This window comes from Oryctolagus cuniculus, chromosome 5, assembly GCF_051225735.1.
Source record: "Oryctolagus cuniculus isolate XC-2025 breed Fujian yellow rabbit chromosome 5, ASM5122573v1, whole genome shotgun sequence".
NCBI classification, from domain to species: domain Eukaryota; kingdom Metazoa; phylum Chordata; class Mammalia; order Lagomorpha; family Leporidae; genus Oryctolagus; species Oryctolagus cuniculus.
The window spans coordinates 8,760,544-8,788,249 of record NC_142871.1 but is presented as its reverse complement, the minus strand read 5'-3'; the positions used below and the strand labels follow the sequence as shown (position 1 = coordinate 8,788,249).

The 27,706-nt window shown below is 53.2% G+C and overlaps 1 protein-coding gene across 3 annotated transcripts in view; it reads left to right on the top strand.

Annotated features, from left to right (window-relative positions):
• FNDC1 (fibronectin type III domain containing 1) overlaps window positions 1–27,706 on the top strand; it is a 97,524-nt gene that overhangs the window by 32,221 nt on the left and 37,597 nt on the right. For all 3 annotated transcript variants that reach the window (XR_016233583.1, XM_051854192.3, XM_051854191.3), the window contains 7 exons: window positions 7,763–7,969; window positions 11,584–11,682; window positions 13,666–13,783; window positions 17,119–17,306; window positions 18,028–18,135; window positions 21,458–21,646; window positions 23,492–25,300. Coding sequence is in view for 2 of the 3 variants with exons in the window: in XM_051854192.3 (XP_051710152.1) it covers window positions 7,763–7,969; window positions 11,584–11,682; window positions 13,666–13,783; window positions 17,119–17,306; window positions 18,028–18,135; window positions 21,458–21,646; window positions 23,492–25,300 (2,718 nt within the window). In the remaining variant the exon portion in view is untranslated. The remainder of the gene's footprint in view (window positions 1–7,762; window positions 7,970–11,583; window positions 11,683–13,665; window positions 13,784–17,118; window positions 17,307–18,027; window positions 18,136–21,457; window positions 21,647–23,491; window positions 25,301–27,706) is intronic.

The window sequence follows — 27,706 nt, the reverse complement described above, 5'->3', positions numbered from 1 at the left end:
CACCTTCGGAAATCCTGCTAGCGAAGGTGGAAGCTCCAAATTGTATTTCTGTGGGTCGGGTTTGTAGCTGAATGCATACAATGCACACAGAATAAAGAACCATCTCCAGTGACATTTTAGGGGGCACCTGTCCCCACGGCCCCCTTGTCCCTGCTGCCATAGGAGCCAGTGGAGCCAGCTGTGTTCCTTTACTTAAACTGCCCAGCGTCTGAGCCACTCTGGACCGAGGGGCTGTGCAGTCGACCCGCAGGTGACTCAAGGCTCCCCCCGCCCCGAAACCCTGCACCACACTGGGTCTGCCGTGCACCAGCCCATGCTGAAAGCATAGCCCATTTCAGCTAGCACCGTGGCTCACTTGGCTAATCCTCCACCTGCGGCATCAGCATCCCTTGTGGGCGCTGGGTTCTAGTCCCGGCTGCTCCTCTTGCAGTCCAGCTCTCTGCTGTGGCCCGGGAGGGCAGTAGAGGATGGCCCAAGTGTTTGGGCCCCTACCCCACACGGGAGACCAGGAAGAAGCTCCTGGCTCTTGGCTTTGGATCGGTGCAGCACCAGCCATAGTGGCCATTTGGGGAGTGAACCACTGGAAGGAAGACCTTTCTCTCTGTCTCTCTTTCTCGCTGTCCTTAACTCTACCTGTCAAATAATTAAAAAAAAGAAGGAACTCTTAGCCAAAGACTGTCCTCTTTCCACGTGCTAATTTCAATCAAGGTCTGGCCTGCAGGGAATCAGTGACGGCTGTGAGATTACTTTCTCAGCATTCTCCTTCAAGTATCAGCTTTATGAGGTGGGCAGCTTGCGGGGTTCCTGGTTCATGACCTGGACAGTGAACTCCTCAAGGGCAGATCACATTGGTGTACTCCTCGTTGTAACCCAGCGCCTGGGCCAAGCACGTAGTAGGTGTTCACGAAGGGTGTGCTGAGTGGAATGCAGTTGTAGGTTGCTTCTGCTTAGTGTCCGTCCCATGGTCAAGGACACGAGAGTGACCAGAGCTGGGCAATGGATGAGGCTGAGGCATCCGTGAGAAAGACCAGGGTGGCCTCTGGCTCAGCTGCGACTCGGGGGGCCGTCCGGGCCAGGCCACGTTGCCCACCACAGGCTGCGAGGGCCTGGGTGAGCAGTGACGCGTGTGCATCAGGGGGAGGAATTCTTCGGGGCTATGAAGATACAGTGATTCTGCAGACATCTGTTGGCTGTGAGGCTGTGCACCTGCCGTTCCCTCCCGAGGAAGCTCTGTCCACGTGTGGGCACCTCCAGCCTCAGGGCGTGGTCCCTTCCTCTGTCCATTTCAAAGCCACCGCTCGCGCTGGAACGTGGTTAGACTTTAGCATCTTCAGTGAGAGAAGCAGGCCACGGAGGCTGTGGTGTGCAGCCACACGTCCCTGGGTAGGCGCAGAGGCCTTAGCAGTCCCCGGCCAGGTCCCCGCGGAGGGGACTCAGGACAGATCTGTGTGACTGGACAAGGCAGCCCTTCTGAGCCCCTCTTCCCCCGCCGTGGGTTTTCATCACAGATACTGACCTTAGGAAGCGGGCTTTGGACTTCTGGGGGTGAGGAGCCAAGGAGTGGCTGTTCCCAGTGCGAGGGCCTGGGATAAAATGTCACTTTGGGATAAAATGCAGCCTTGAATAAAATGTCACTTTGCCTCCCGGTCCTGGAAGGAACTCGAGTGTTTCTGCCGAGGTCAGCGTTTTGGATGGGGCTCTCCGGCTGTGTGTCTATTGCAGGCTTTTCTGGGCTGATGGGGAGTGCAGGCGTGGGGCTGCCCCGGCCAGGGAGGGAGGGAGCTCCTGCCTCGGACCCCAGCTAGTTCAGAAACTCGTCTTGAAATGAAAGCGGTTGCTTTTCTAGTGTGTCAGCCCGTCCCTGTGCTGGGCTCACACCTTCCCTCTGCACGCGGCACGACGGATGACAGAGGAGTCGCTGTGACCGACAGCCTTTCCACGAAACAGGCCCTGTGACTGCTGGAAAGCCGTGGTGTCACCGTTCTGCCCCACAGAAGAACTTCAGCCTAAAGCCAACCCGAAACAACGCAGAATGAAAGGAACCCCTGTGAGCCCAGCCGTGATTTGCCGCGGACCGTGCGAGATGAGTCAGGTGGCTGGGCCTCCGTTGGTGCTGCTGGGACTTGGCTCTTGGCCTTGTCACACAGCAGGTGCCCTAGGGGACGCAAGGCAGTAGTGCAAGGAGCAGACGCTGAAGGCACAGGTGGCGCTGGCTGCCCCCAGGGCCAGCAGAGCTGGGGAGTCTTGCTGACATTTCTGCAGTAGGTTGCGTGTGAATGGCTTGCACGGGGACTGTGCCTCGCTTTCTGTGTGAGTGGGTTGGTGTCGGGTTATTGTGAGAGCAAGTGTCGGATGCCTTGTGCCCCGTCGGGGGCTCAGAAAATCAGGATATGGTTGGTGGCTCTTGGACAGGTGCTGTCCCCAAAGGAAGGAACAAGGTTTCCTTTCTGCTGGTTATGGTTAGGTAGCCGGGCAACCCAGACGTCTCGCAGGAACTCTTTCAGTTAACATAGCAAGTTTTCAGGTCAATTTCTTGAGAGGAAAATGCATCAGAGACGTTTTAGAGACACTGGGTGTGTAGGTGAGTTTTGTAAATCCATTCAGAGCTGTTTCGAGAGGATTATGCGTCCTGGCTTGCCCAGGGAAAGAAAGCCGTGGCAGACACAGGCTGGTGAGGCGGGCCCGCCTCGGGCCAGATCACTCACCGCAGGGCCTGGGCCTGGCTGGGTCAGGGGCTTCAGCCTCAGGGTGTGGGCGGCGGAGCGGACACCCCGGCTCCCCAGCCCCCGGCTGTGCTTGGTTGATCTCCACTGCCTACCGGCTCATCCCCCACCCCGCCTCCTCTCCTTTCTCTCGTGCTCACTCTCTTCTTCCTTACGCTCGGTCGTCCAAAGGGCACAGAAACCCAGGCTCTTCCCTGGTCCCGACAAAGGTGGGGCTGAGGGTGTGTGTGTTTCCAGAGCCCTGGTGATTCAGGGGCACCCTAACCTTTGAGCCTCACGGCGGTAGTCCAGGTGGCCTAGACCCTTTGCTGCAAGGCCCATGAGCACGCAGGCCTGCTAGTTCAGGCCACGGAGGGGAGAGGGGACAAGGCCCTCTTTGCAGTGGGGTTGGTGGGAAAACCACGCTCTATGGAGCTGTAGAGTGAGTGAGTAATACTGCACATTCTACAGGAAGATGAGATGCCCGGACAGGCAAGACCGGGCCGGGAGAAAGTGGCCGCCAGCCAGCAGGGGGCAAACATTCTTGTCCATCAGTGAAGAGTGAGAACTTCGAGTAAGGAATGCTTGTCAGAGGCGGATGAAGATGATGACGAATTCTTTCAGTTCCTGGCACAATAAAACTGTCTGGGGCCAGCGCCGTGGCTCACCTGGTTAATCCTCTGCCTGTGGCGCCGGCATCCCATATAGGTGCCGGGTTCTAGTCCTGGTTGCCCCTCTTCCAGTCCAGCTCTCTGCTGTGGCCCAGGAGTGCAGTGGAGGATGGTCCAAGTGTGTGGGCCCTGCATCCGCATGGGAGACCAGGAGAAGCACCTGGCTCCTGGCTTCGTCTCGGCGCAGCGCACCGAATGTGGCGGCCACTTGGGAGGTGAACTAACGGAAGGAAGACCTTTCTCTCTGTCTCTCTCTCTCACTGTCTAACTCTGCTTGAGAATTAGAAAGAAAGAAAGAAAGAAAGAAAGAAAGAAAGAAAGAAAGAAAGAAAGAAAGAGAGAAAGAGAGAGAGAGAGAAAGAGAGAGAGAAAGAGAGAGAGAGAGAGAAAGAAAGAAAGAGAAAGAAAGAAAGAAAGAAAGAAAGAAAGAAAGAAAGAAAGAAAGAAAGGAGGGAGGGATGGAGGGAGGGAGGGAAAAGAAGAAAAGAAAAAAGAAAAGAAAGAGGAGGCCGGCGCCGCGGCTCACTAGGCTAATCCTCCGCCTAGCGGCGCCGGCACACCGGGTTCTAGTCCCGGTCGGGGCGCCGGATTCTGTCCCGGTTGCCCCTCTTCCAGGCCAGCCCTCTGCTGTGGCCAGGGAGTGCAGTGGAGGATGGCCCAGGTGCTTGGGCCCTGCACCCCATGGGAGACCAGGAAAAGCACCTGGCTCCTGGCTCCTGCCATCGGATCAGCGCGGTGCGCCGGCCGCGGCGGCCATTGGAGGGTGAACCAACGGCAAAGGAAGACCTTTCTCTCTGTCTCTCTCTCTCACTGTCCACTCTGCCTGTCAAAAAAAAAAAAAAAAAAAAAAAAAAAAGAAAAGAAAGAGGAGGGGAGGGGAGGGGAGGGGAGGGGAGGGGAGGGGAGGGGAGGGGAGGGAAGGGAAGAATGTCTGGATATCAGCCGCGTCAGAGGTGAAGAGATGGTCGGTGCTCTTTATAACCAGTCCTCTCCCTTCTCCCACCGTGCCCCCGCCTGTGAAGCCTGGTGGTGAAGCTCGCAGCCCACACTCCGAAAGGGCCCACACACTCGGGCTACGCATCGGAGCGAGAGCTCACTTTTGTCAGACCACTGCCACGAGCGGTGTGCTGAGTGCACGCAGCTACAGGACGGGAGGCCTCACCTGGATTCTCGTACGAACGCTCTGTGCTGTGCACTCCCACAGAGGGAGAAGCGGGGACGCAGGGAGAGTCCCGACGTGGCGGCACGCGAACCCTGGCCTCCCAGCCTGCGGAAGCCAGTTCAGAAGCTACTGCGGTTAGCTAGCGTGGAAGTCTAAGTGGGTGGAGCTTCCTGTTGGAATTTGGGTATTTTTCTTTGCGAAAAGAGCGGATTTTGAGGCTGAGCGATTGCAGAGCAGTTGCCAGTGTGCAAAGCTGATTACACGAAGCAGGAGAAACTCTCCTCTTGCCTGGCCTCCTGGCGCCCACCGCATCTGGGTGGCAATAGTTTAGCTGCGTAGACCAGAAGTGGTTGACGGCTGCAGGTCCCCTGTCACCGACCAGCCCTGAGAGCAATGGCAGGGACGTTTCCTGCCGGGTCTGATTCGCACTCAGCGTGGGTGGGCGTGAGCTTGGTTGTCCTTGGCTGCAGTGACTTCCTGTTTTTAAGATAAAAGACCTCCAGAGATGTACTGGGAACTTTCTGAGGGCTTGGGTGAGACTGTCACACGCAGCTTAGGAAAGCACTTAACTGATTTAGCGGCAATGAATTTGAATCATGGGGGTAGCTTTGTGGATGCGTGCATCAGCTCACAAAGGGATTACCAGATAATCTATAAAAGATGTAGGAGGTATCTGGAGCCAGCATAGGAAAGAAGGGAAATGTTCAAACACTTGGAAAGAGTATGTGGTTGGCTTTTCTAAACCCAGAGGTGTGCAAGAGAGGCGACTGTGTTTGAAGGGGTGACCTTCTCCCGTCACTCTGTGCGCCGTGGAGTCGTGGGAGCTGCTCCTGGGGCCGTCTTGGGCGAGATGCTTTTCTCGTCCGCTTGCTACCTGGCTCGTTGTATTCAACGCCTGCTGGGTGAGGCTGCGTGTTGGTGCTCTGCGGGGAGGACGGCTAGCCCCAAGCCCGCGTTTCGCTCTCTTGGCTGGGGAAGAGGCGTTGGGTCGGGGGGTGAGCTTCCAGGGAAGGGGCCGCGGTCAAAGGGGCTGGCGCATGGGGTCCCAATGGTTGAATTCAGGCGCTTGCTTGGCAGGAAACAGCTCTGGACCTCAGGTTAGCTATGGCTCCTCTGCCAGCTGTAGTTTTCTCGTGGGGTTGATGCTATCGTTCTTACTTTGGGGCTTTGTAGGGTCAAGTAAGATAAATGACATGAGCGCTTGTTGGAAACCGAGACGTTCCAACGGAGAAGGCATTGGCTGCGATAGTTAAGTCGTTGCTTGGGATGCCTGCTTCCCATAGCGGGTGCTTCTGGTCCAGCTTCCTGCTAATGCGCACCCTGGGAGGCAGCAGGTGGTGGCTCAAGTACCTGGGTCCTTGCTCCCTGCATGGGGAACCGGGGCTGAGTTTTAGACTCCTGGCTCTGGGCTGGCCCAGCCCTGTCTGTTGCAGGCACTTGGGGATTGAACCAGTGGAGGAAGAATCTCTCTGTCTGTGCCCCTCTCTCTGCCTTTCAAATAAAATGGAAATAAATACATAAAAAAAATTCTAAAAAATAAAGTTCTATCTAAAATACAAGGAATCTTTAGAAGGTTCAGGGAAAATGTGCATTCCTTTTTCATTCCATTTTCCCACGAACTGGTCGCAGTGCCCTCATCAGCCATGTAATGGGTCGTGAGAGCCAGCTTCCGCCCCTGCCTGACAGCTGTCTGGTGGGCCTGTGTGGTGCGGTCAGACAGGAGGCTGGAGTCTGGGGTGGAGCGACGCTGTGCAGTTTCAGTGGGCAGCCGCTGCACTTGCTGGGCCTGGTGTGGGTCAGGACGGAGCCGTGGGCCGAACACCAAAGACAAACTCGTGCTCTGTGACCGAGTTCCTTGTCCTTGGAGCCTCACTCCTTCCTCGGGGACTCCATCCCTTTAGGAAACTCCAGGAGTCTTGTGTGTATTACTTTTTTTTTTTTTTTTTAGTATTTGACTGACTGCTTAGTGTTGGGGGTTGGCAGGGCCAGGACTGCGGCAGACCTGTGTGCCGGGAACACCATCTCTGTTCAATCGTTTAGTTTTAGCTAACTCCCGTAAGACCCATGTGGCTGTACTGTTAGACACAAAACTGTTCAGTTCTTCCTACTTTGTGTGTTGAGGATAACGTTTGTTGATGTCGCATGGCCTTGTCTCAGGAACACGTAGGGATGGGGATCCCCGTGACTGATGAGGGAGCTCTGGCAAATCTGCAAAAGGAGTTCCTTTGGTTTAGATCCAGGACGTTGGAAACAGACAACAGGCATTTCAGAATACCCACCTCTGTCACTATTTGCATGTTACTGAAGGTCACCTGACCTGTGACATTAGTTTTTGGTTTTATGTTTCAGTGTGGGGGTATCGCTTAGCTGGGAATGTTCCAACCCCATAAAATTAGTCCCAGTTGATGGTGGGTTTGATGTATGCAGTGGAGGGAAGAAGCTTGGAGAGTAACTGGCTTACACAATTGGAGAGACACCCATCAGCCTAACGGAGCCTCACATGGGAGCTGGCATGGGTCCCCTGTGAAGAAGTGGGTGATGGGTTGCACTGTCCAGACACTTGTTCTAAGACACAACATCTCTTATCTGATGTCATAGCAACACTCGGAACACTGTTGGCCACCAGGACACATTGCTCTGAGAAAGTTAACAGTGAGAAGCCTTGTTGAGGTTAATCAGTTTAAAAGGAGGATTTTCCCAAACGGATGAATTTAGCAAGAAGAAAACCAGAGACAGGGGTAGCAGGGAGGGTGTGGCATGATCAGGTCTTGCCTGGAGGGGCGAGACTTGGGGAAGAAAAGATCAAAACCCCCCAGAGAAAGCTGCTGGCACTTAGCTCCCAGTGGTTCTTTGAAAGGGCAAGCGAAGCCGTCTTACAGCTATAAATAGCGCATAATGTGTGTCTGCTCTATTTTCATGTTGCCCTTTAGCACTTGCCAGAGAATATATAGCTTTGGCCTGATGGAGGCAAAGAAAATAGATGAGAAGGGAGACTGTAAAACACTCGGGCTTTCTGGCTGGCAGGCTCCTGACGTGGTGTTTTTATATTAAGTGCTTGGTATGAACTCTGGGGAGGAGAGCCTTTTCCCTAGACTTGGTCACCAGAAATGGCTGTTGTGAGCCCAGCAGCTCGTGGTCTGGGCTCAGCGTTTGCAGATTTTTCATACGTAATGGTTGGCTCAGAGCGACTCACGGGTTCACGCTCTCTGTGTTGTGTCCTCTTTAAGAAAAGGAAGTGCCCAACAAGCCCTTGCGTGTGCGTGTCCGGTCCTCGGACGACAGGCTGTCGGTGGCATGGAAGGCGCCACGCCTGTCTGGAGCCAAGAGTCCACGCAGATCACGCGGGTTTCTCCTGGGCTATGGGGAGAGTGGCCGGAAGATGAATTACGTTCCCCTGACGAGAGATGAGCGGAGCCACGAGATTAAAAAGCTGGGTGAGTTTAACAGCGAAGGTGCCCAATGTTCTAATGACCTTGGCAATCATGTCAGCATTTTAGAAGCTCATTCATGATGGAAGATTTTCAGCTGTGACGTTCACTCTCCGGGTATTACAGGTATTTGAAGGTTATGCTCTTCATTCCCCATCCTGGTCTCCATCATTGTGACCTTTAGTTGGTGCCAGGACAAGGCTGCCTTCCCAGTCCCTGTCACCTGCTTCTCGATCTCACAAGCACCAACCCTATAAGCCAGGCCAGTTTTTTTGGAGGCAGGAAATGTTTTAATTTTGTTCCTTGAAGCTTTCATACCCTGGGGTGCTCGGCCTTGGGTACCCTGGAGATGCAACATAGTGGTCTGCCCTCTCTCTTTCCAACCCATTTGTTGGGTAGAGGAAGCAGTGGCCAGGGGATGCTGGAGGGGTGTCTGGTGCAGCCCAGAGGAATTACGCATGAGGTTCCAGCCTGGATGGAGTGCTGACCTGCACTGGCCTTACTTACGGCCAGGCCTGGTCAGTGGATGCAGGCTGAGCTCTGAGAGGTCTCTCCTGTGGAGGCAGTGCCACTGGCTGTGTCACTCTTGCTCCATCCCGCCTCCTTCACGCCTTCTTATCTACTGGATGAGTTGGAAGGATCCTTTGGAGGTGCTGCGTGGCCTCTTATGTCTCTTCTTCCTGGGGGTGCTGGACTGCAAGGAGCACACGCACTGTATGATTCAAGGTTTAGGTTAGAAAGTGCACTTGCCCCAGGTTAGAAAGCACACCTGCCCCAGGTTAGAAGGTGCACCTGCCCCAGGTTAGAAAGCACACCTGCCCCAGGTTAGAGAGTGCACCTGCCCCAGGTTAGAAAGCACACCTGCCCCAGGTAGAAGGTGCACCTGCCCCAGGTTAGAGAGTGCACCTGCCCCAGGTTAGAGAGTGCACCTGCCCCAGGTAGAAGGTGCACCTGCCCCAGGTTAGAGAGTGCACCTGCCCAGGTTAGAGAGTGCACCTGCCCCAGGTTAGAGAGTGCACCTGCCCCAGGTAGAAGGTGCACCTGCCCCAGGTTAGAGAGTGCACCTGCCCCAGGTAGAAGGTGCACCTGCCCCAGGTTAGAGAGTGCACCTGCCCCAGGTTAGAAAGCACACCTGCCCAGGTTAGAGAGCGCACCTGCCCCAGGTTAGAAAGCACACCTGCCCCAGGTTAGAGAGTGCACCTGCCCCAGGTAGAAGGTGCACCTGCCCCAGGTTAGAAAGCGTACCTGCCCCAGGTTAGAGAGTGCACCTGCCCCAGGTAGAAGGTGCACCTGCCCCAGGTTAGAAAGCACACCTGCCCAGGTTAGAGAGTGCACCTGCCCCAGGTTAGAAGGTGCACCTGCCCAGGTTAGAGAGTGCACCTGCCCCAGGTTAGAGAGCGCACCTGCCCCAGGTTAGAGAGTGCACCTGCCCCAGGTTAGAAAGCACACCTGCCCCAGGTGAGAAAGCACACCTGCCCCAGGTTAGAGAGCGCACCTGCCCCAGGTTAGAAAGCACACCTGCCCCAGGTTAGAGAGTGCACCTGCCCCAGGTAGAAGGTGCACCTGCCCCAGGTTAGAAAGCACACCTGCCCAGGTTAGAAGGTGCACCTGCCCCAGGTTAGAGAGTGCACCTGCCCCAGGTTAGAGAGTGCACCTGCCCCAGGTTAGAGAGTGCACCTGCCCCAGGTTAGAGAGTGCACCTGCCCCAGGTTAGAGAGTACACCTGCCCCAGGTTAGAAAGCACACCTGCCCCAGGTTAGAGAGCACACCTGCCCCAGGTTAGAAAGTGCACCTGCCCCAGGTAGAAGGTGCACCTGCCCCAGGTTAGAGAGTGCACCTGCCCCAGGTTAGAGAGCACACCTGCCCCAGGTTAGAAGGTGCACCTGCCCCAGGTTAGAAAGCACACCTGCCCCAGGGTAGAAAGTGCACCTGCCCCAGGTAGAAGGTGCACCTGCCCCCAGGTTAGAGAGTGCACCTGCCCAGGTTAGAGAGTGCACCTGCCCCAGGTTAGAGAGTGCACCTGCCCCAGGTAGAAGGTGCACCTGCCCCAGGTTAGAGAGTGCACCTGCCCCAGGTTAGAGAGTGCACCTGCCCCAGGGTAGAAGGTGCACCTGCCCCCAGGTTAGAAAGTGCACCTGCCCCAGGTTAGAGAGTGCACCTGCCCCAGGTTAGAGAGCGCACCTGCCCCAGGTTAGAGAGTGCACCTGCCCCAGGTTAGAGAGTGCACCTGCCCCAGGTTAGAAAGCACACCTGCCCCAGGTTAGAGAGTGCACCTGCCCCAGGTTAGAAAGCACACCTGCCCCCAGGTTAGAAAGCACACCTGCCCCAGGTTAGAGAGTGCACCTGCCCCAGGTTAGAAAGCACACCTGCCCCAGGTTAGAAAGTGCACCTGCCCCAGGTTAGAAAGTGCACCTGCCCCAGGTTAGAAAGCACAGCTGCCCCAGGTTAGAAAGTGCACCTGCCCCAGGTTAGAAAGCACAGCTGCCCCAGGTTAGAGAGTGCACCTGCCCCAGGTTAGAAAGCACACCTGCCCCAGGGTAGAAAGCACAGCTGCCCCAGGTTAGAAAGCACACCTGCCCCCAGGGCCCCGCTACTGCCCTCTACTGGGAGTGCCTGTTTCCAACCCTGCGCTTCCTCTGCTGTTGTTTCCTACTCATGCAAGGAGTGCAACAGGCTAGGCCCTCGAAGACGCCAGTGAGACCCTTGCTTCCACCAAGGGCCATCTGGAGATTTCTGACTTCATTCGTGGGCCACTCAAAATTGTCACCTTAACAAGTAGCCTGCTATGGATTGACTGGAATGTTGAGTCCCACCTGCCCAGACCAAATGATCTCAGGGCCCACAGGTGGAGCTTGTGAGTCTAGGTCTCCATCTACGTGTTGTGAGGATAAAGGTCTGTGTACCCACTGCTGTCTGGGACTTTGCAATGCCTGAACGAAGGGGTCTCGTGTTCTAGACACCCCCTCCCACTTTAGGATCTTACAGTCCCCTCCAGTGACTTGCCAGGTGTTATCTGATAATGTAACTACCTGCATAGACACAGGTGAGGTCGCCTTGTTTTTATTCTTGCCCTGATGACAGCTGCAACAGGGAACTTGGCGGGGGGAGGCTGGGGTCATGCACTCGTGGCTTTGAATCCAGGGAACACTGGGTCTTTCTTAAGGGTGTGGCCTTGGGCAAGTCCCTCTGTTGTTATGGATTTTTGTCTTAATTAGTAAAATCAGGTCACAGAGGAAGATGACCGAGGTTTCATCTGGCTTCACCTTTGCCTGTCCCTTCTCCCTGATGGTGACAGCATTAAAGTGATGCCCTCCTTGTATTTTGGAAATTAAAAAACACATCAGGGTAAGGGAATAGATGTGCTTTTTCAAACATTGTCCATCTCTCTTTGAGATGGAAGCCCGTTTTTCAGGATTGATGGGTGATAATCAGTTCTGCATTCTCTCCCACGAGTGCTCCCTTGCAGCTTGGTCCTTGCAGGTCTTGGGCCCATCGGTAGCTGTGCTGAAGAAGTGGGGAGGCCACCGGAAAGACAGAGCAGAGAGGAGGGGGCTGCGGGAGGCCGGGACACGCGTGCCGTGATGGCCGAGCTGCGGTTCACCTTGCGCTTTGCTCTACAGCCTCGGAGTCGGTGTACGTGGTCTCCCTGCAGTCCGTGAACTCCCAGGGCCAGAGCCAGCCGGTCTACAGGGCTGCCCTCACCAAACGGAAGATCTCAGGTGGGTTTCTGAGGATGCGCCAGCTCAGCTGCTGGCTGACTTTGTCGGAGGCTGGGGGAAAGAGCAGGCAGAGGCTGGGGCGTTCCTGGGATGAGCCGCAGCGCACCAGACTGCTTGATCAGCCTCTCTGTGCACTGGCTTTGCCGTGGCAGGAGCAGCCACGCCTCACTCCATGGAAAGGCACAGCCTGGCCCCCCGGGGATTGCCCTTGGCAGTGCACAGACCCAGGCGGGAGCAGGAAGATGTTCTCACAGAGACTGTGTCAGCTACCCTGGCGTAGAGACGGCGTGAGGCAGAGTGGGAACAGGTGTAGCAGTGGTGTGGTAGCCTGGCTGTGTCCTCTCTCCACGGGGGACTTTCCCTGACACCTGTTCACGGATACTGTTTATGTTATTCGTGTATTAACGAATTACATGTCTTTTCTGGACCATGTGTCCAATTTAAAGAGACAGCCTACAGCACGGTCATCTTCATGAATCCTAATGTAAAATGGGATTTATTATACTTTTAAAAAGAAGTTCCACTAAGATGATGTTTCACTTTTATTATTCATCAGTTGTTGACGTAGAGAAAGACCCTATCTAACAGGATAACTATTTTGTGGCAAAATCCACATTCTTTTGAAATACCATCCTGAGAAATAAAAAGAAAAATAAAAGAAACAAAAGCTAAAAATAGGAAACTCAAAAGCAAGATTAGAGACGTTTTGTAAGTCTCAACTGTGTTGGAGATTACAAGCTTTGTTAAGACTGTGAACTTTGTAATGATGCTGCATCTACAGTCTACAGAGAGAAATCTCTGTGAGAAACTGGCCGGCTGAGTTCTGTTTTATATCTGAACACGAATCTTATCTGCCTTAAAGTCACTTATTGAAGATGGGAGAACATCGAGCGCCATGCTATTTTTACAGTGTTTGAACCCAAATTTTTATTTCTTGCTGTGATCATGCTAGAAATACAAAGTTCGGCCGGCGCCGCGGCTCACTAGGCTAATCCTCCGCCTAGCGGCGCTGGCACACCGGGTTCTAGTCCCGGTCGGGGCGCCGGATTCTGTCCCGGTTGCCCCTCTTCCAGGCCAGCCCTCTGCTGTGGCCAGGGAGTGCAGTGGAGGATGGCCCAGGTGCTTGGGCCCTGCACCCCATGGGAGACCAGGAAAAGCACCTGGCTCCTGGCTCCTGCCATCGGATCAGCGCGGTGCGCCGGCCACAGCGCGCCGGCCGCGGCGGCCATTGGAGGGTGAACCAACGGCAAAGGAAGACCTTTCTCTCTGTCTCTCTCTCTCACTGTCCACTCTGCCTGTCAAAAAAAAAATAAATAAATAAAATAAAATAAAATAAAAAGAAATACAAAGTTGAGCCCTTTTTCCTCTAAACTTTTTCTTCCCATAAAAGTTTCATTTTGGGGGGCGGGTGTTTGGCCTGGCAGTTAGGATGTGGGCTAGCCCGCCCGTGTCTCACAAACTCTGGCACAAACTCTGGCTCCTGACTGCGGTTCCTGGGAGGCAGTAGTGATGGCTCAAGTCCTTGGGTCACTGCCACCTAAGTGGGAGACCTGGATGGATGGATTTCCAGGCTCCCGGCTTCAGCCTGGGCCCAGTTCTGGCTGTCGTGGGAAGTGATGGGAGCTCGCTCTCAAATAAGTAAGTGAGGAATTTTAGACACTTTTATTATTGCCCTGAGATTTACGGAGTACACGGAGAGCAGCCTGGGGACCCCTGGAGTAGCTCGACCAAGGCAGAGCACGCTTTCTGGGCTCTTCTGTGTCTTCCGGGTCAGGCAGCTTTTCAAGCGAACTCCTGTTTCTCAGACTGTGTAGCAAGAGCGAGAGTGGGATGTACGCTCTTCTGCACCGGCCAGATGGTTGTTACCTCCACTTTCATTCACTTGACCACAGTAAGCACCGTGACCCCGAGTTCTGCAGAGTGAGTAAGACGCTCTGCGCCTGGGGGTGGTGACGGCCTTCTGTGTCTCCCGTTGTGTTTCAGAAGAGGACGAACTGGACGTCCCCAGAGACATCAGTGTGCGGGTTATGTCGTCCCAGTCTGTGCTTGTGGCCTGGGTGGACCCCGCCGTGGAGAAGCAGAAGAAAGTCGTCGCGTCCAGGTAGCTCTGCGTGTTCCTTCCCTGACCCGTGAGGGGTGTGGCTGGCCCGGCTCTGGAAACACGTCCACTGAGGATTCGGTTTTCTGATTCCTGTGAATGCTGGCCTCTCTGTAGCTGACCTGTGCGCTGTTCTGTGGCCATCTAGTTCTCACAAGTCAGATGCTGCTGTGTGTGTGTGTGTGTATGTGTGTGTGCATATGTGTGTATGTGAGTGTGTATGTGTGAATGTATGTGTGTGCATATGTGTGTGTCTGTGTGTATATGTGTGTATGTGGGTATGCATGTACCTGTGTGTATGTGTGTGTATATGTGTGCGTGCATGTGAATATGTGTATGTATGTGTGTATGTGCATATGTGTGTATGTGTATGTATGTGAGTGTGTATGTGTGTGTATGTGTATCCGTGTGTATGTATGTGTGTGTGTGTGTATGTGTATATGTGTATATGTATGTGTGCATGTGTGTTTATGTATATGTGTGTATGTGTGTTATTGTGTGTGTGTCTGTGTGTGTCTGTGTGTATGTATATGTGTGTGTGTGTGCGTCTCTGTGTGTCTGTGTGTCTGTGTATGTGTGTATGTGTTTGTGTGTGTATGTGTCTCTGTGTGTATGTGTTATGTGCGTGTGTGTCTTTGTGTGTGTATGTGTGTATGTGTTTGTGTCTCTGTGTGTATGTGTGTGTGTGTCTCTGTGTTCTGTGTGTCTCTGTATATGTGTACGTGTGTGTCTCTGTGTGTATGTGTATGTGTGTATATGTGTGTCTGTGTGTGTTATGTGCATGTGTGTGTCTGTGTGTTATGTGTGTATGTGTGTATATGTGTGTGTATGTGTGTGTGTCTTTGTGTGTATATGTGTTTGTGTGTGTGTGTCTCTGTGTGTATGTGTGTTATGTGTGCGTGTCTTTGTGTGTCTGTGTGTTATGTGTGTATGTGTGTATATGTGTGTATGTGTGTGTGTGTTTCTGTGTATCTGTGTGTGTGTGTTTCTGTGTGTGACACAGCAGGACCTCACATCTCACCATCTGACTTGCTGAGAGTTCTGTATTGTGCCTGGAACACCCTAGATTCCATCTCTTTCCTGGCCCATGTGTGTTTTGCTCTGTCTCATTAATATCTGTTCATGCACAAGACCTATCCTGGGAGGAGGCTGAGCTGCTCCTGCACCCAGGAAGAGTCCCAGGAGGGTGGATTTTTACCTCACGTAGCTCCTCATTAGCCATTTGTGGAACACCGAATTGCTTCATATTCAGCTCATTTGTGCAAAACAAAGTGTACCTTTTTTGTCTCAGCCCACGATGCATTATTACCCAGGTTTTTATATTCATTTGTGATAGTAATGGAAGAAAAATCAATTATAAAATTAAAATAATTCTTTACATTAAAAGAGCACTGGTGACCGCCCCCCTCATTTCTGGTTAGTGGTGAATTAGTGCAGCCATCAACGTTGCATACGTTCAGTGACTGGATAGTTCATTTGATCAAGAGGACGACAATTTGGGGGCCTAGTTGTGTATTAATACAAGAGGTCTTCACAAAGTTCATGGAAACACTGTGTGAATTTCATTTTTTTGGTAATCCAATGAAGTTATTAGTTAAAAAAAGATTTTATTTATTTGTTTGAGAGGTAGAATTACAGACAGAGAAAGGGAGAGGCAGACAGAGACCTTCCATCTGCTGGTTCATTCCTCAAATGGCTGCAATGGCCGGAGCTGAGCTGATCCAAAGCCAGGAGCCAGGAGCTTCTTCTTGTTTTCCCATGAGGGTGCAAGGGCCCAAGCATTGGGTCCATTGTCCACTGCTTTCTCAGGCTGTAAGCAGAGACCTGGATTGAAAGAGGAGCGTCCTGGACATGAGCTGGTGCCCATATGGGATGCCGGCACTGCAGATGGAGGCTTAGCCTACTACGCCACAGCGCCGACCCTAAAGTTCTCTCTTGCTTCCACTTTTCTATAAGTTGATTGAAACAACCTCATATTTGACCCCATCTACAGGGAGGAAAAGGGAGTGCACCTTAACACGAATGGAGTGGAATGCTGAACTCGTATGTACACGCATGTACTAACGTGCTGATGCTTAGATCAGCTCTATAGCTCCCTTTACCTTCTGCTCCTTGCACCAGACCTCAGAAGACCCTCAGAGGTTCTCCCCGCGGCCCGCTGGCCTCCCCAGCACGACCCACTCCTGCTGCCTGAAGTGGATTTCCAACGTCTCGCTGAAAGCCCAAGGAGGCTTGCGTTCTCTTAGCGGGACTTGTGTTCGTCGTGTGCCATGTCTTCACCTGCAGCCTTGTGACTCATTAAATATAATCAACAGCACATTTTTCATGCATCAAATACTTTCTACTGCAAGGAGACAATAGGACCCGGTACACAATGTCTGTGGCTTTTGGGCTGCAGAGTGTCACCGTATTTGGTTACACCGTGTTTCTGTCCCAGACAACCATACACAGAGTTCCTTCCATAAGTGTCTCTTTCCTGGTCTATTTGTTCCACATTTTTGCTTCATTTTATGGTAATAAGTCAACGCAAAACCACATGTCTCCTTTCCGCCTAAACCTGAGCAAACATGCCTGACGAGGCATGAAATGTGTCTTTTTTCTTTTTTTCTGGAGAGCTGAGACACCTTGGGCTCATTCTGGCCTTTAGCATTTCCCCTACTCACACCACCGTCCCTCTCTCTCTCACACACACACAGGTAGTGGGCTCACAAAATCTGTCCACCTGTATCCCTTTCTTTCTTTTTTTAAAAGATTTATTTATTTGAAAGTCAGAGTTACACACAGAGAGAGGTAGAGACAGAGTGAGAGGTCTTCCATCTGCTGGTTCACTCCCCAGTTGGTCACAACGACCGGAGCTGCACCAATCCAAGGCCAGGAGCCAGGAGCTTCTTCCAGGTCTCCCAGGTGGGTGCAGGGGCTCAAGGACTTGGGCCATCTTCTACTGCTTTTCCAGGCAATAGCAGAGAGCTGGATCAGAAGGGGAGCAGCTGGGTCTCGAACTGGCGCCCATATGAGATGCCGGCACTGCAGGCAGCGGCTTTACCCGCTGTACCACAGTGCCGGCCTGGTACCTGTATCCCTCACCTGGACAGCCTCTGCTTGATCTTTGGAGCAGTGAGACTTTCTGGTCTTGAGAAGCCACCGAGTTCCGTCGTGGCTGGCCCACTGTAGACAGCACTGCCTGGGATGTATCGACAAGGCCAGTAGTTGACAGCTTTTCCCCTCTTTGATTTCCCCGTGCCGCGCCCAACGTCATCACCTGGGGGGCAGAACGGCAGCAAGGCACTGGAGTCGAGCCGCAGTTTCCTCAGCTGCGTGTGCTGTTGCGTTTCCTACAGGCAGTATACCGTGCGCTACCGAGAAAAGGGCGAGTCAGCCAGGTGGGATTACAAGCAAACCGCTAACAGGCGTGCGCTGATCGAGAGCCTCATTCCAGACACCGTGTATGAATTTGCAGTCCGTATCTCACAGGGCGAGCGAGACGGCAAGTGGAGCACCTCGGTCTTCCAGAGGACCCCCGAGTCTGGTCTGTATTCGAGTGCCCTTTGCATTCGCAGGTTGGGAATTACTCCTGAAATAGGATGGAAAGACAGAGTGTGACCAGGCTAGCATGACAGCAGTCACTGTCACCCTAAGTCCTGGTCGTGTTTGTATTTATGAGCGCAGAGAAAGGAAGGAAGTGGCTCCTGGGGTCCATGTTTTGGCCTTCACCGGCCTCTCCCCAGCGTGTCGCTCTAACAGGTGGAGCACACGGAGTCCCTGTGCGTGTGGCCACTGCAAGCCACCGCAGCGTGTGCCGGGCTCCTGTGATGTGTGGCTCTTGTGTGGAGGACACATTCCCCTTCCCTCAGCCTCGGGTGGAGTGTGTGAGTCTGGGGAGGAGTTTGTTCTGCGTGCAGGGTTACCCTTAGTTTTTTTTTTTTTAGACTGCATCTTTAAGTGTTTCATGAAAAGCGAGTTGGAACTGGGTTTTAATCCTCTTTGTGTATTTCAATGTCTGGCTATGAGGGAAATTCTGAATTCCTACGAGCGTGCAGCTAGATGCACCTGAACTCGTGAGTTGGTACAAGTGCCGCAGTTGCCACAGTGCACGAGAGCAAATGAAGCATTGACTCTCACGTGTGACACACGTGAACACCGTAGCTCTTTAGTTGAAAACATGTGCGACGTAGGCTGTGCGTCTGCCCTCTACTTTTAGGATATCCATGGGGGCATTCTAAGCTGTGTGATTCCTTGTTGTTTTGTAGCTCCTACCACAGCTCCTGAAAACTTACGTGTCTGGCCAGTCAATGGCAAACCTACAGTTGTCACCGCCTCCTGGGATGCACTGCCCGAGACAGAGGGGAAAGTGAAAGGTAGGAACCTCACTCCCAGACTGGGAGATGCATGGACGCTGCCTCCGCTCACAGGTCAGGTGACCGGGGATGGACAAGGGAGCCACATATGTATAACAGGTCAGGTGACCAGAGATGGACAAGGGAGCAACATATGTACAACAGGTCAGGTGACTGGAGATGGACAAGGGAGCGACATATGTACAACAGGTCAACAGGTCAGGTGGCCGGAGATGGACAAGGGAGTGACATATGTACAACAGGTCAGGTGGCCAGAGATAGACAAGGGAGTGACATATGTACAACAGGTCAGGTGACTGGGGTTGGACAAGGGAGCTACATATGTACAACAGGTCAGGTGGCCGGAGATGGACAAGGGAGCTACATACGTACAACAGGTCAGGTGACTGGAGATGGACAAGGGAGTGACATATGTACAACAGGTCAGGTGACTGGGGATGGACAAGGGAGCCACATATGTACAACAGGTCAATAGGTCAGGTGGCCGGAGATGGACAAGGGAGTAACATATGTATAACAGGCTCCAACACTAGGGATACGGAAGTTCAGGCAGTCTGGGAGGTGATTCTTCTTCTCACCTTCCTACAGGCAGGGGCTTTGGTGTGGCCGTCAGGAGGGATGTTGATTGCGTGGGTGTGACATCACAGCCCTGACCATCCAAGCCACACCCTTATCTTCATGCAAGGAGCCTTCCATGGCGCCAGTAGAATCCTGAAAGTAGGGTTGGCAGGGACTCTCTAAAACCAGACCTATCTTTAATGGGACCCTCAGTGCTTCCAGTAGGTCTGAAAGACCCAAGCACTAATTACTGGAAAACAGATTTATTTCACATTTGTCAGTCTTTGTCGATGCTGAGGAAAACATCACATTAAAATAGAAAAAATACTGGAGATTTAAAAGTACAAAGAATGGAATAAAATAATCATAACTTGTTAAATTTAAAAAAATAGTCATTGAGAATTTTGAAAATGTGCATAAATCTTTCTTTTGCAATGCCAAAGCACTCAAGAACCTTGTAGACGTCTGTTCAGACGCATTGTAGAGCCACAGTGAGGTTTTTGTTGGCGTTGCCTACAGGAATGTACCACAAACTTAGGCAGGGAGTGGAGTTTGCATTTAAGGAAGAAATATTTTTTATTGCCACTAGATGTTGGGAGACAACTTTAAGTCTGTTATGTCCAGAAACTATGAAAAGTTACTGTGAAGAAATCCAGAAAATTACCACTAATCTCCTTTGAGAATTTCTTAAGTGGAAATCTTGAATGGTTCTTTTTTTGTATTCAACCATAAATTGTCTTTGCTGATGTGTAGGATGTGTTTTCATGGAACAATAGAAGTGAAGGGCGGTACATGGATGGAGAACTGTGGTTTCCATACTTAATTCTCACTTTCCGGTCTCTCAAGAATAGATTGTACTGTTCTTTTTCTCAATGGGATAAATGCAAAGCAAATGAAGGGAGCGAGTACTCAGCTGGCCCCACCGCATCACTTCTTAATGACACTCTGCACGTGGGCCCCCTGTTGAGCAGTGCTGTGTTGCTGGAAGCGCCTCTGGACATGGAAGACAGGCGTTTTGGGTGACTCCTTTTTTAGTTTTAGAGAAGTCAGTGACCCCTCCTCTGGCCACTTATCACCAGGCCATTTATTCTCTGTTTCTCTCCCACATCTTAAGTTTACATTTATAGCTCTTTGGTGAGAGAAGTTCCCTGGTTATCAGTTCAGTATTTCCAGAAATGCTCATTTCTCCTGGGTTTTTATGTTTGAAAGATTCATGTCTGTAAGCCTGGCTTAGATTACTTTCATGCGGGTACGGTGGTTGGGTTGAAATAATTATATTGGGGCACTGTCCATATATAAAAAGCCACAATAGAAGGATATTCTTTGACACAGTTAATTTTTTCCCCAGATGAATTGAATCCAAAAGAAGAATTGGAATTACAAAATTTTATTCATAGTGGGTTCTCTTAACTGTTACTTTTGACCACCGCAAATGGCCAGCTTGTTCATTTTCAGTGAGGACAAAAAATGCCATTTTTTCCAGACAAATGCTGCACAATCACTTTTGGTTGAGCATTTTCCAAATAGTGGAGGAAAGAAAAGGTCTAGATGCTCTTGGTAATTGCTTCGTTTTTTTCTGTTTCAAATCATTTTTCTTAGTTCCTACTCTTATTATTTGGCAAGTTTTGTAAATCTTGAGTTCACTGGGGGAAAATAGGCCCAATAGTTTTCAGTTGACAGCTGAAGTTATGGTTTACAGTATGACTTCTTGTGTTACTTTATTTCCACGGATGCATAGAGGTGGTTTAGTTTCTTGGAGTGAATTTTCTATGATTTTGAAAGTTCAAGAGCCAGAGTGAGATAACCAACTAAAGATAGAAACATTAGACATCACATAAAAATCTTTGTACTTAGCAACTTTTCTTTTTTTAAAAAAAATTATTTATTTCAAAGGCAGAGTTACAGAGAGGCAGAGGCAGAGAAGGAGAGAGAGAGGTTGGTCTTCCAGTTGCTGGTTCACTCCCCAGATGGCCACAATGACCAGAGCTGGGCCAATCTGAAGCCAGGAGCCAGGAGCTTCCTCCGGGTCTCCTATGTGGTATGCAGGGGCCCAAGGACTTGGGCCATCTTCCACTGCTTTCCCAGGCCACAGCAGAGAGCTGGATCAGAAGTGGAGCAGCCGGGACTTAACTGGTGCCCGTATGGGATGCCGGAACTGCAGGCAATGGCTTTTTTACCTGCTACGCCACAGTGCTAGCCGCTAGCAGCTTCTCATCACAGTTCTAAATACTGCAAAATAGCCCTATCAGCATACAGTGGGGACCAACTTTCATAATTCCTACAAAGGAGAAATTATATTCCTAGTAGGGGATTTTTCTGGCTAAGGACCACGAGCCAGCTTAGTAATAAACTCAAAATCATGAGGAGGTCACAAGCTATTCGGAATCCAGCCCTAGTGGTTGGTGCTTCTTTGGCTGGTTTCTTCTGCCCAGGACCTGTGAATTCCATCACAGCAAGTTAGTAAATGAATATAATGAAAACCACTCACGCACAATGTGTTTTCTGTGAACTGTGTGGAAACTGCTGACCTCCTGGGTTCCAGCATCTAATCTGCTTGCCAGGAGCCAGCTCTGTGCGGTGCGGTGACCGAGTGGATGAGTGTGAGTCCACCTCCCACTGCTGCTCGGCTGGGATTGGCATGGCGTGCAGGGCTGGTGCCCCGCCTTGGGTAATGCGCGTTTGGTTCAGCTGCCCATGCGCTCTGAGCGCTGGATGCAGTTCCCTTCCCAGTCCGCTCTCCCAACCGCCTGCCAAATCCTTTCAGAATACATTCTGTCCTACGCCCCGGCGCTCAAGCCGTTTGGAGCCAAGTCCCTGACCTACCCCAGAGGCACCACTTCCGCCCTGGTGGACGGCCTGCAGCCGGGGGAACGCTACCTGTTCAAGATCCGGGCTGCCAACAGGAGGGGCCCCGGCCCTCCCTCCAAAGCCTTCATTGTGGCGATGCCGGCAGGTAAGCCTCGCGTCTCGGGGTTTCTCTCCCTCTTCGTCCCTGCGGCCGGTGCCGTGTCACTCTGAATCACGCTCTCGGGGTGCACCTGCTTGGGTGCTGATTTTCTGGGGTTCAAGTTTGCATGTAGATGCCTAAAATATTTTGTGCCCCCCCCTTAGAAATAGTCTATCTAAAGACTAAAATGTTAACTGATGGCTGATGACATCCATCATTTTTACAGTGTTCTAAATGTCTAAATTATACAAATAGTTGTACATCGCTTTTAATTTGGGGGCTTGTGGTGACCAAGAAGAATGTTTTTACAAGTGTAGAGTGACATTTGTAATTGTTAGTACTCCTTACTTTCTATCTGGCATTTAAGGTTCTAGTGTGCAGTCCACTTTTTAAAATTTCAATATTTATTTGAGAGGCAGAGAGAGAGAGAGAGAGAGAGAGCGAGAGCTCCCATCTGCTGCTTTACTTACTCAATGCCTGCAGCAGTCGTTGGCTGAGGCTGTAACCCAGCAAGCCAGGGTTCCCAGGTGGGAAGCAGGAGCCTAGCTGCTTGAGCCATCACCTCTGCCTCCCAGGGTCTGCATCAGGAGGCAGCTGGGTCAGGAGCCGGAGCTGGGTTATCAGACTTCCACGTGGGACACGTGCAGCTGAAGTGGCGCTGTGACTGCAGGCCGCGTGCCTGCCCCGTGGCCCATCATCCTTGGGGAGAATTTCACTGGTGTCGTTATCTGAAAAGCATCAAAACCCAACACGTAGGAGAGTCGCACAGCGGCGGGCGTGTCTGTGGACGGCTTCTCGTCTCTGCTTCTCCACAGTCCTGCCCGACGCGGGCGTCCACGCTCAGGGCCTGCAGAGTTCCCCACCGGGAAGTTTCCCTTGAGAATAACTGAGGCAGAAGAGGGTTGCTCCCTCGGGCCCCCTTGCTAGGTAAACCCCCTCCCTTATAGGAGGGACTGGGTCACGGTGACCTGTGGGGTCTGTTTAGTAGCAGGTTTGGCCTGGCCCAGGAGGATTTTTTTTTTTTTAAATTACAGCTGTATCCATGAGTAATGGCATTTTAAGCAAGAAGGAAGAAATAAGCAAAGCCACATTGAGGGCAACAGGCAATGCCTTGTAAACCCTCAGGCTTCCCAAATGGGGTCCCTGGCTCGCCCCAGCCCTGCACCCCACATGCGTTGGAGTGCGGGTCGTTCGGCATCTTGTACCAGGCATACGTCTCCCCGAGTGTCTGTGATGCTCATGTGATACACTGACACTCCGTTCCACGGCGAGCACCCTACGTGGGATTTTGCCCTTTCCGAAGTCAGTGAATCACCCTTGGGGTCAGTGGGGGATGGGCCCCAGGACCCCTGGAGGATGCCAACTCTGAGATGCTCACGTCCCTGCGATGTGCACACCCGCCTGGATGCTTGTGCTCCCGGAGTGCGTGTGACACCGGCGCGGTGTAAATACCGTGCCAGGGGGTATTGGGCTGTGCAGGGAGCCGCGGCACCATCAGTCCCGGTTCTCTCCGGGCTTGGTCGGTCCCTGGAAGCAGAAACCACAGATGCAGGGTGCTGACTGTGCTTCGCAGCACTCGTTTCAAGTTTCCAGCAGACAACCAGCTGGGACATATCCTGATGTGATTTGTAGAGACCCGATTCAGCGATGTGTTCTGGGATAGATCTGTTACTTAAAAAGCAGAACAGAGCTTCCCAACAGAACACTGTAAGTGGGGAAGGCAGCTCCGGAATCCAGGGTGCTCAGGCAGAGCAGTCGGTTTCCATCACCGACTTGGGGCACTTCCATCCCGCCATCGTCCGCACAGCTTTTACATTTCTTTGACGGCCAGTCCTTTGCGATCTGTTGCAGCCAGCGCAGCTGAGCGGGACGCGGCGCAGAGCACGGTGGAGAACTGGAAGCCCCAAAGCCCCGCGGCGCCCTCCCCTCCGCCCCAGACCCCAGCTCCCTCAGGGCACACGCGTGTGCCTGCCTCCCCGCGAGGCAGCAAAGCCAAGGACCTGCTCCTGGACTTGAAGAACAAAATCCTGGCTAACGGGGGGCTGCTCAGGAAGCCCCAGCTCCGCCCCAGGAAGACTGGAGAGCCGGATCCTCAGTCGACCGAAGTCACCCAGGAGGAGGAGCCGGACTCCCTGGAGGACCCACGCACGACGCCCCTGCAGACTCAAGAGCACAGGCAAACCCTGAGGCCACTGAGTAGACCGGGCCACCCAGCCCTGGTCCCTGGCAGGACTCCAGCTAGGGCCAGGGTGCCAGGGCCGCCCCGGCAGGAAGGTGTGCACAGGCGTGGCCAAGGCGCCCACCACACAGCCCCCCAGGGCACACCTGACCGAGCTGCAGCAGGGCCCACGGCGCCATCGCAGCCCACAGTGCCTTCCCCGGCCTCCTCGCGTTTCTCCTCCAGGACCCAGGGGTCCAGGGGAGGGAGCGATGGTGACAACGGGGATGTGGGAGACAGCAGGAGGCAGGACCCAGTCACGGCCCCCACTGCGCGGGCCAGGCCTGCCTCTGGACACCTCAGTTTGCTCCGAAACAGGCCCTTTGCTGCCCATGGCAGGTTTCCCAGCAGGCTGGGCGGTGGCCGGGGACTGCGGCTGCAGCCCTCCCGCTCCCCCCAGGCCACTGTGGCCTCCCCAGCCCACTCCAGGGCTCATCCTCAGCCGGCTTCCCACCCTTGGCCAGGCTCCTCTGTCCACACAGAGGAGGAGGATGAGCAACCACTCCCGGCCACTGTGGTCCATGACCACGTGCCTTCCTCCTCCAGGCAGCCCACCTCTCGGGGCGGGGAGCCCCTGCGGAGAGGCCCCCAGAGAGGGGCCAGCCTCTACCACAAGGAGGCCATTCCAGAGAGCCCCAAGTCAGCCGGGACAGTCATGCATCCTCAGGACAAGACCGCCGCGCTGACCCATAAGACACTGGACGCTCAGCAAAGCACGGACGTGGACGAGGAACTGCGTTCCCCTCAGACACGGCCTGTGTCCAATGGCCACCGGCTGCCCCCTGCCCGGCCCCCTGCGTCCAGCACACCGGGCCCGGCCAGCTCCCGGGCAGTACTCCACACGGCCTCCCCGCGTGGTGACCTGCAGTCCTCGAGCGGCTCCATGGACGGCAGCACCCAGGTCGCCGGCCAGGCCTTTCCCCATCAGGCCACACCTCACGACCGCGGGGCCCAGCGCGCACCTGCTGGCTCCTCCCCGCGGCCTGGCTGGCCCCGGAGCCCCAGCAGGACAGGGGTCCAGGCCACCCCAGGGCAGAAGGAGGCACTTTCCAAGCGGCCCCTGCTGTCCAAATCTCAACAGTCGGTATCTGCAGAGGAGAAGGAGGAGGAGGAGGAGGAGGACGCGGGGTACCTGAAGGGGGGAAAGGAAGCCCCTCTGCCTCCCTCTGTGTCCAAGTGGCCCTCTGCCACCAGCCCCAGGGGTGGCAAATACACCAAGGACAGGATGCCGCCTCCAGGCAGCACCCCGAGAACGCCACAGCCGCCGACGGGACACCCGCCTCGCAGCCCGGCGGTGAGCGCCTCCTCCCGGCCGTGGCCACCCACGCGTGCGCCACCTGACTTCTCGTCCACCACGCCCATGCTGTCCCTGCGCCAGCGGATGCAGCGCCGGTTCCGCACCCCTGGCTCCCGCCAGCCGCCCAGGTCTCTGCACACACAAGGTAATAGGTCGTCACACACCATCTCCCGGCCTCGTGTCCTCCTAGAGGTGCCAGTGAGCTGGGAGCAGTTCCTCGGTGGTACCTGACTACTTAGCACCTTTGCACGGGTGTCATCATCCTGGCCTCTCCAGCGGCTCCCAGGGTTGGCCTGTCACCCACGCAGGAGATGCTGGGCTCAGGGTCCCGGTGGCTGGCCCGGGTCAGGTCCCTGCAGTGGCTGAGCTACAGGCGCAGTCCAAATGCAACCACACAGCCCCCTGTCTTTCTGCCTCCTGGAAGTCCTTATCGTGTGCTCTTACTCTGTGAGACTGAGACCACTGTGAGGCTGTCACCACTGTGAGGATGTCACCATGGTGAGACTGTCACCTCTGAGAGACTGTCACCTCTGTGAGACTGTCACCACTGTGCGACTGTCACCACTGTGAGACTGTCACCACTGTGAGCCTGTCACCTGAGAGACTGTCACACTGAGAGACTATCACCCCTGAGAGACTGTCACACTGAGAGACTGTCACCACTGTGTGACTGTCACCACTGTGAGCCTGTCACCTCTGAGACTGTCACACTAAGAGACTGTCACCACTGTGAGAATGTCACACTGAGAGACTGTGAAAGCTGTGAGAATGTCACACTGTGAGACTGTCACTGCTGTGAGAATGTCACCACTGAGAGACTGTCACACTGAGAGACTATCACCATGGTGAGACTCACACTGTGAGACTGTCACTGCTGTGAGACTGTCACACTGTGAGACTGTCACCACTGAGAGACTGTCACCTCTGTGAGACTGTCACCACTGAGAGATTGTCATGATGTGAGACTGTCACCATTGTCACCTCTGTGAGAATATCATTGTGAGAATGTAACTGCTGAGAGACTATCACTGCTGTGAGACTGTCACACTGAGAGACTGTCAGCAGTATGAGTGTCACTGCTGATAGAATGTCACCACTGAGAAAATGTCACCACTGTGAAACTGTAAAAGCTGTGAGACTGTCACACTGAGAGACTGTCACTGCTGTGAGACTGTCACACTGAGAGACTCACACTGAGAGACTGTCACACTGAGAGACTCACACTGAGAGACTGTCACACTGCGAGATTGTCACTTCTGTGAGACTGTCATGCTGAGAGACTGTCACACTGTGAGATTGTCACTTCTGTGAGACTGTCACACTGTGAGATTGTCACTTCTGTGAGATTGTCACACTGAGAGACTGTCACACTGAGAGACTCACACTGAGAGACTGTCACGCTGAGAGACTGTCACACTGCGAGATTGTCACTTCTGTGTGACTGTCACACTGAGAGACTGTCTCACTGAGAGACTGTCTCACTGAGAGACTGTCACACTGCGAGATTGTCACTTCTGTGAGACTGTCACACTGAGAGACTGTCACACTGAGAGACTGTCACGCTGAGAGACTGTCACACTGTGAGATTGTCACTTCTGTGAGACTGTCACACTGAGAGACTGTCTCACTGAGAGACTGTCACGCTGAGAGACTGTCACACTGCGAGATTGTCACTTCTGTGAGACTGTCACACTGAGAGACTGTCACACTGAGAGACTGTCTCACTGAGAGACTGTCACACTGAGGACTGTCACACTGCGAGATTGTCACTTCTGTGAGACTGTCACGCTGCGAGACTGTCACACTGTGAGATTGTCACTTCTGTGAGACTGTCACACTGAGAGAGTGTCACACTGAGAGACTGTCACTGCTGTGACGTCCTGTGTAGCCGTTCTCCTGTCAGCATAAGCTAAGGATTCCGCAGTGACATTGGATAGTGTGTGGGCCTATCTTGTTCTTGCTCCTGTCTGGTTCTTATTTCTGTCTCCACACTCCCAGCCAAATGCACTCTGGGCCAGACTCCAAGGTGTGGAGTGTGAACTCTGAGATTACAACAGTGAATGTTGTCGGGGTGCTCCTGGCAGTGCTGGAGAAGGGTGTGTGTCACTCAGGGGGTCTCAGGGACCTGTGCCTTGTGTGTGTGTGACACAGGTTGGAACGCAGGCAGCTGTGAGCTGGAGCCCACACGGACCCCAGAGCAGGGACTGAAGTGTTTGACATAAACTTGCATTCAGTTAAGCCATGAGCTCTCCTGATGTAATCTGAGCTACATAGAACATTCTTGAATGAATGTGTGAATACTTGCTAATCCGTACCATGCAATATTTTAGTCCAGTCTGGAGACATAGAACAACGGCCCACATTGAAGTCAACAGTCCTTGAAGACTGACTATTTTAAGCAAATCTAAGACCCCAATAATAGAGCTAAAACTCAGCATTCCCTTTTATGCAGGAGCTCAGTAAATCCTCAGTAGTGTTTGTTCAATGAAGGAGGGCAAGGTACAAGTCCTTGATCTGCAGAGCGGTGTCAGAAGCACTTCCCCCGGCAGGC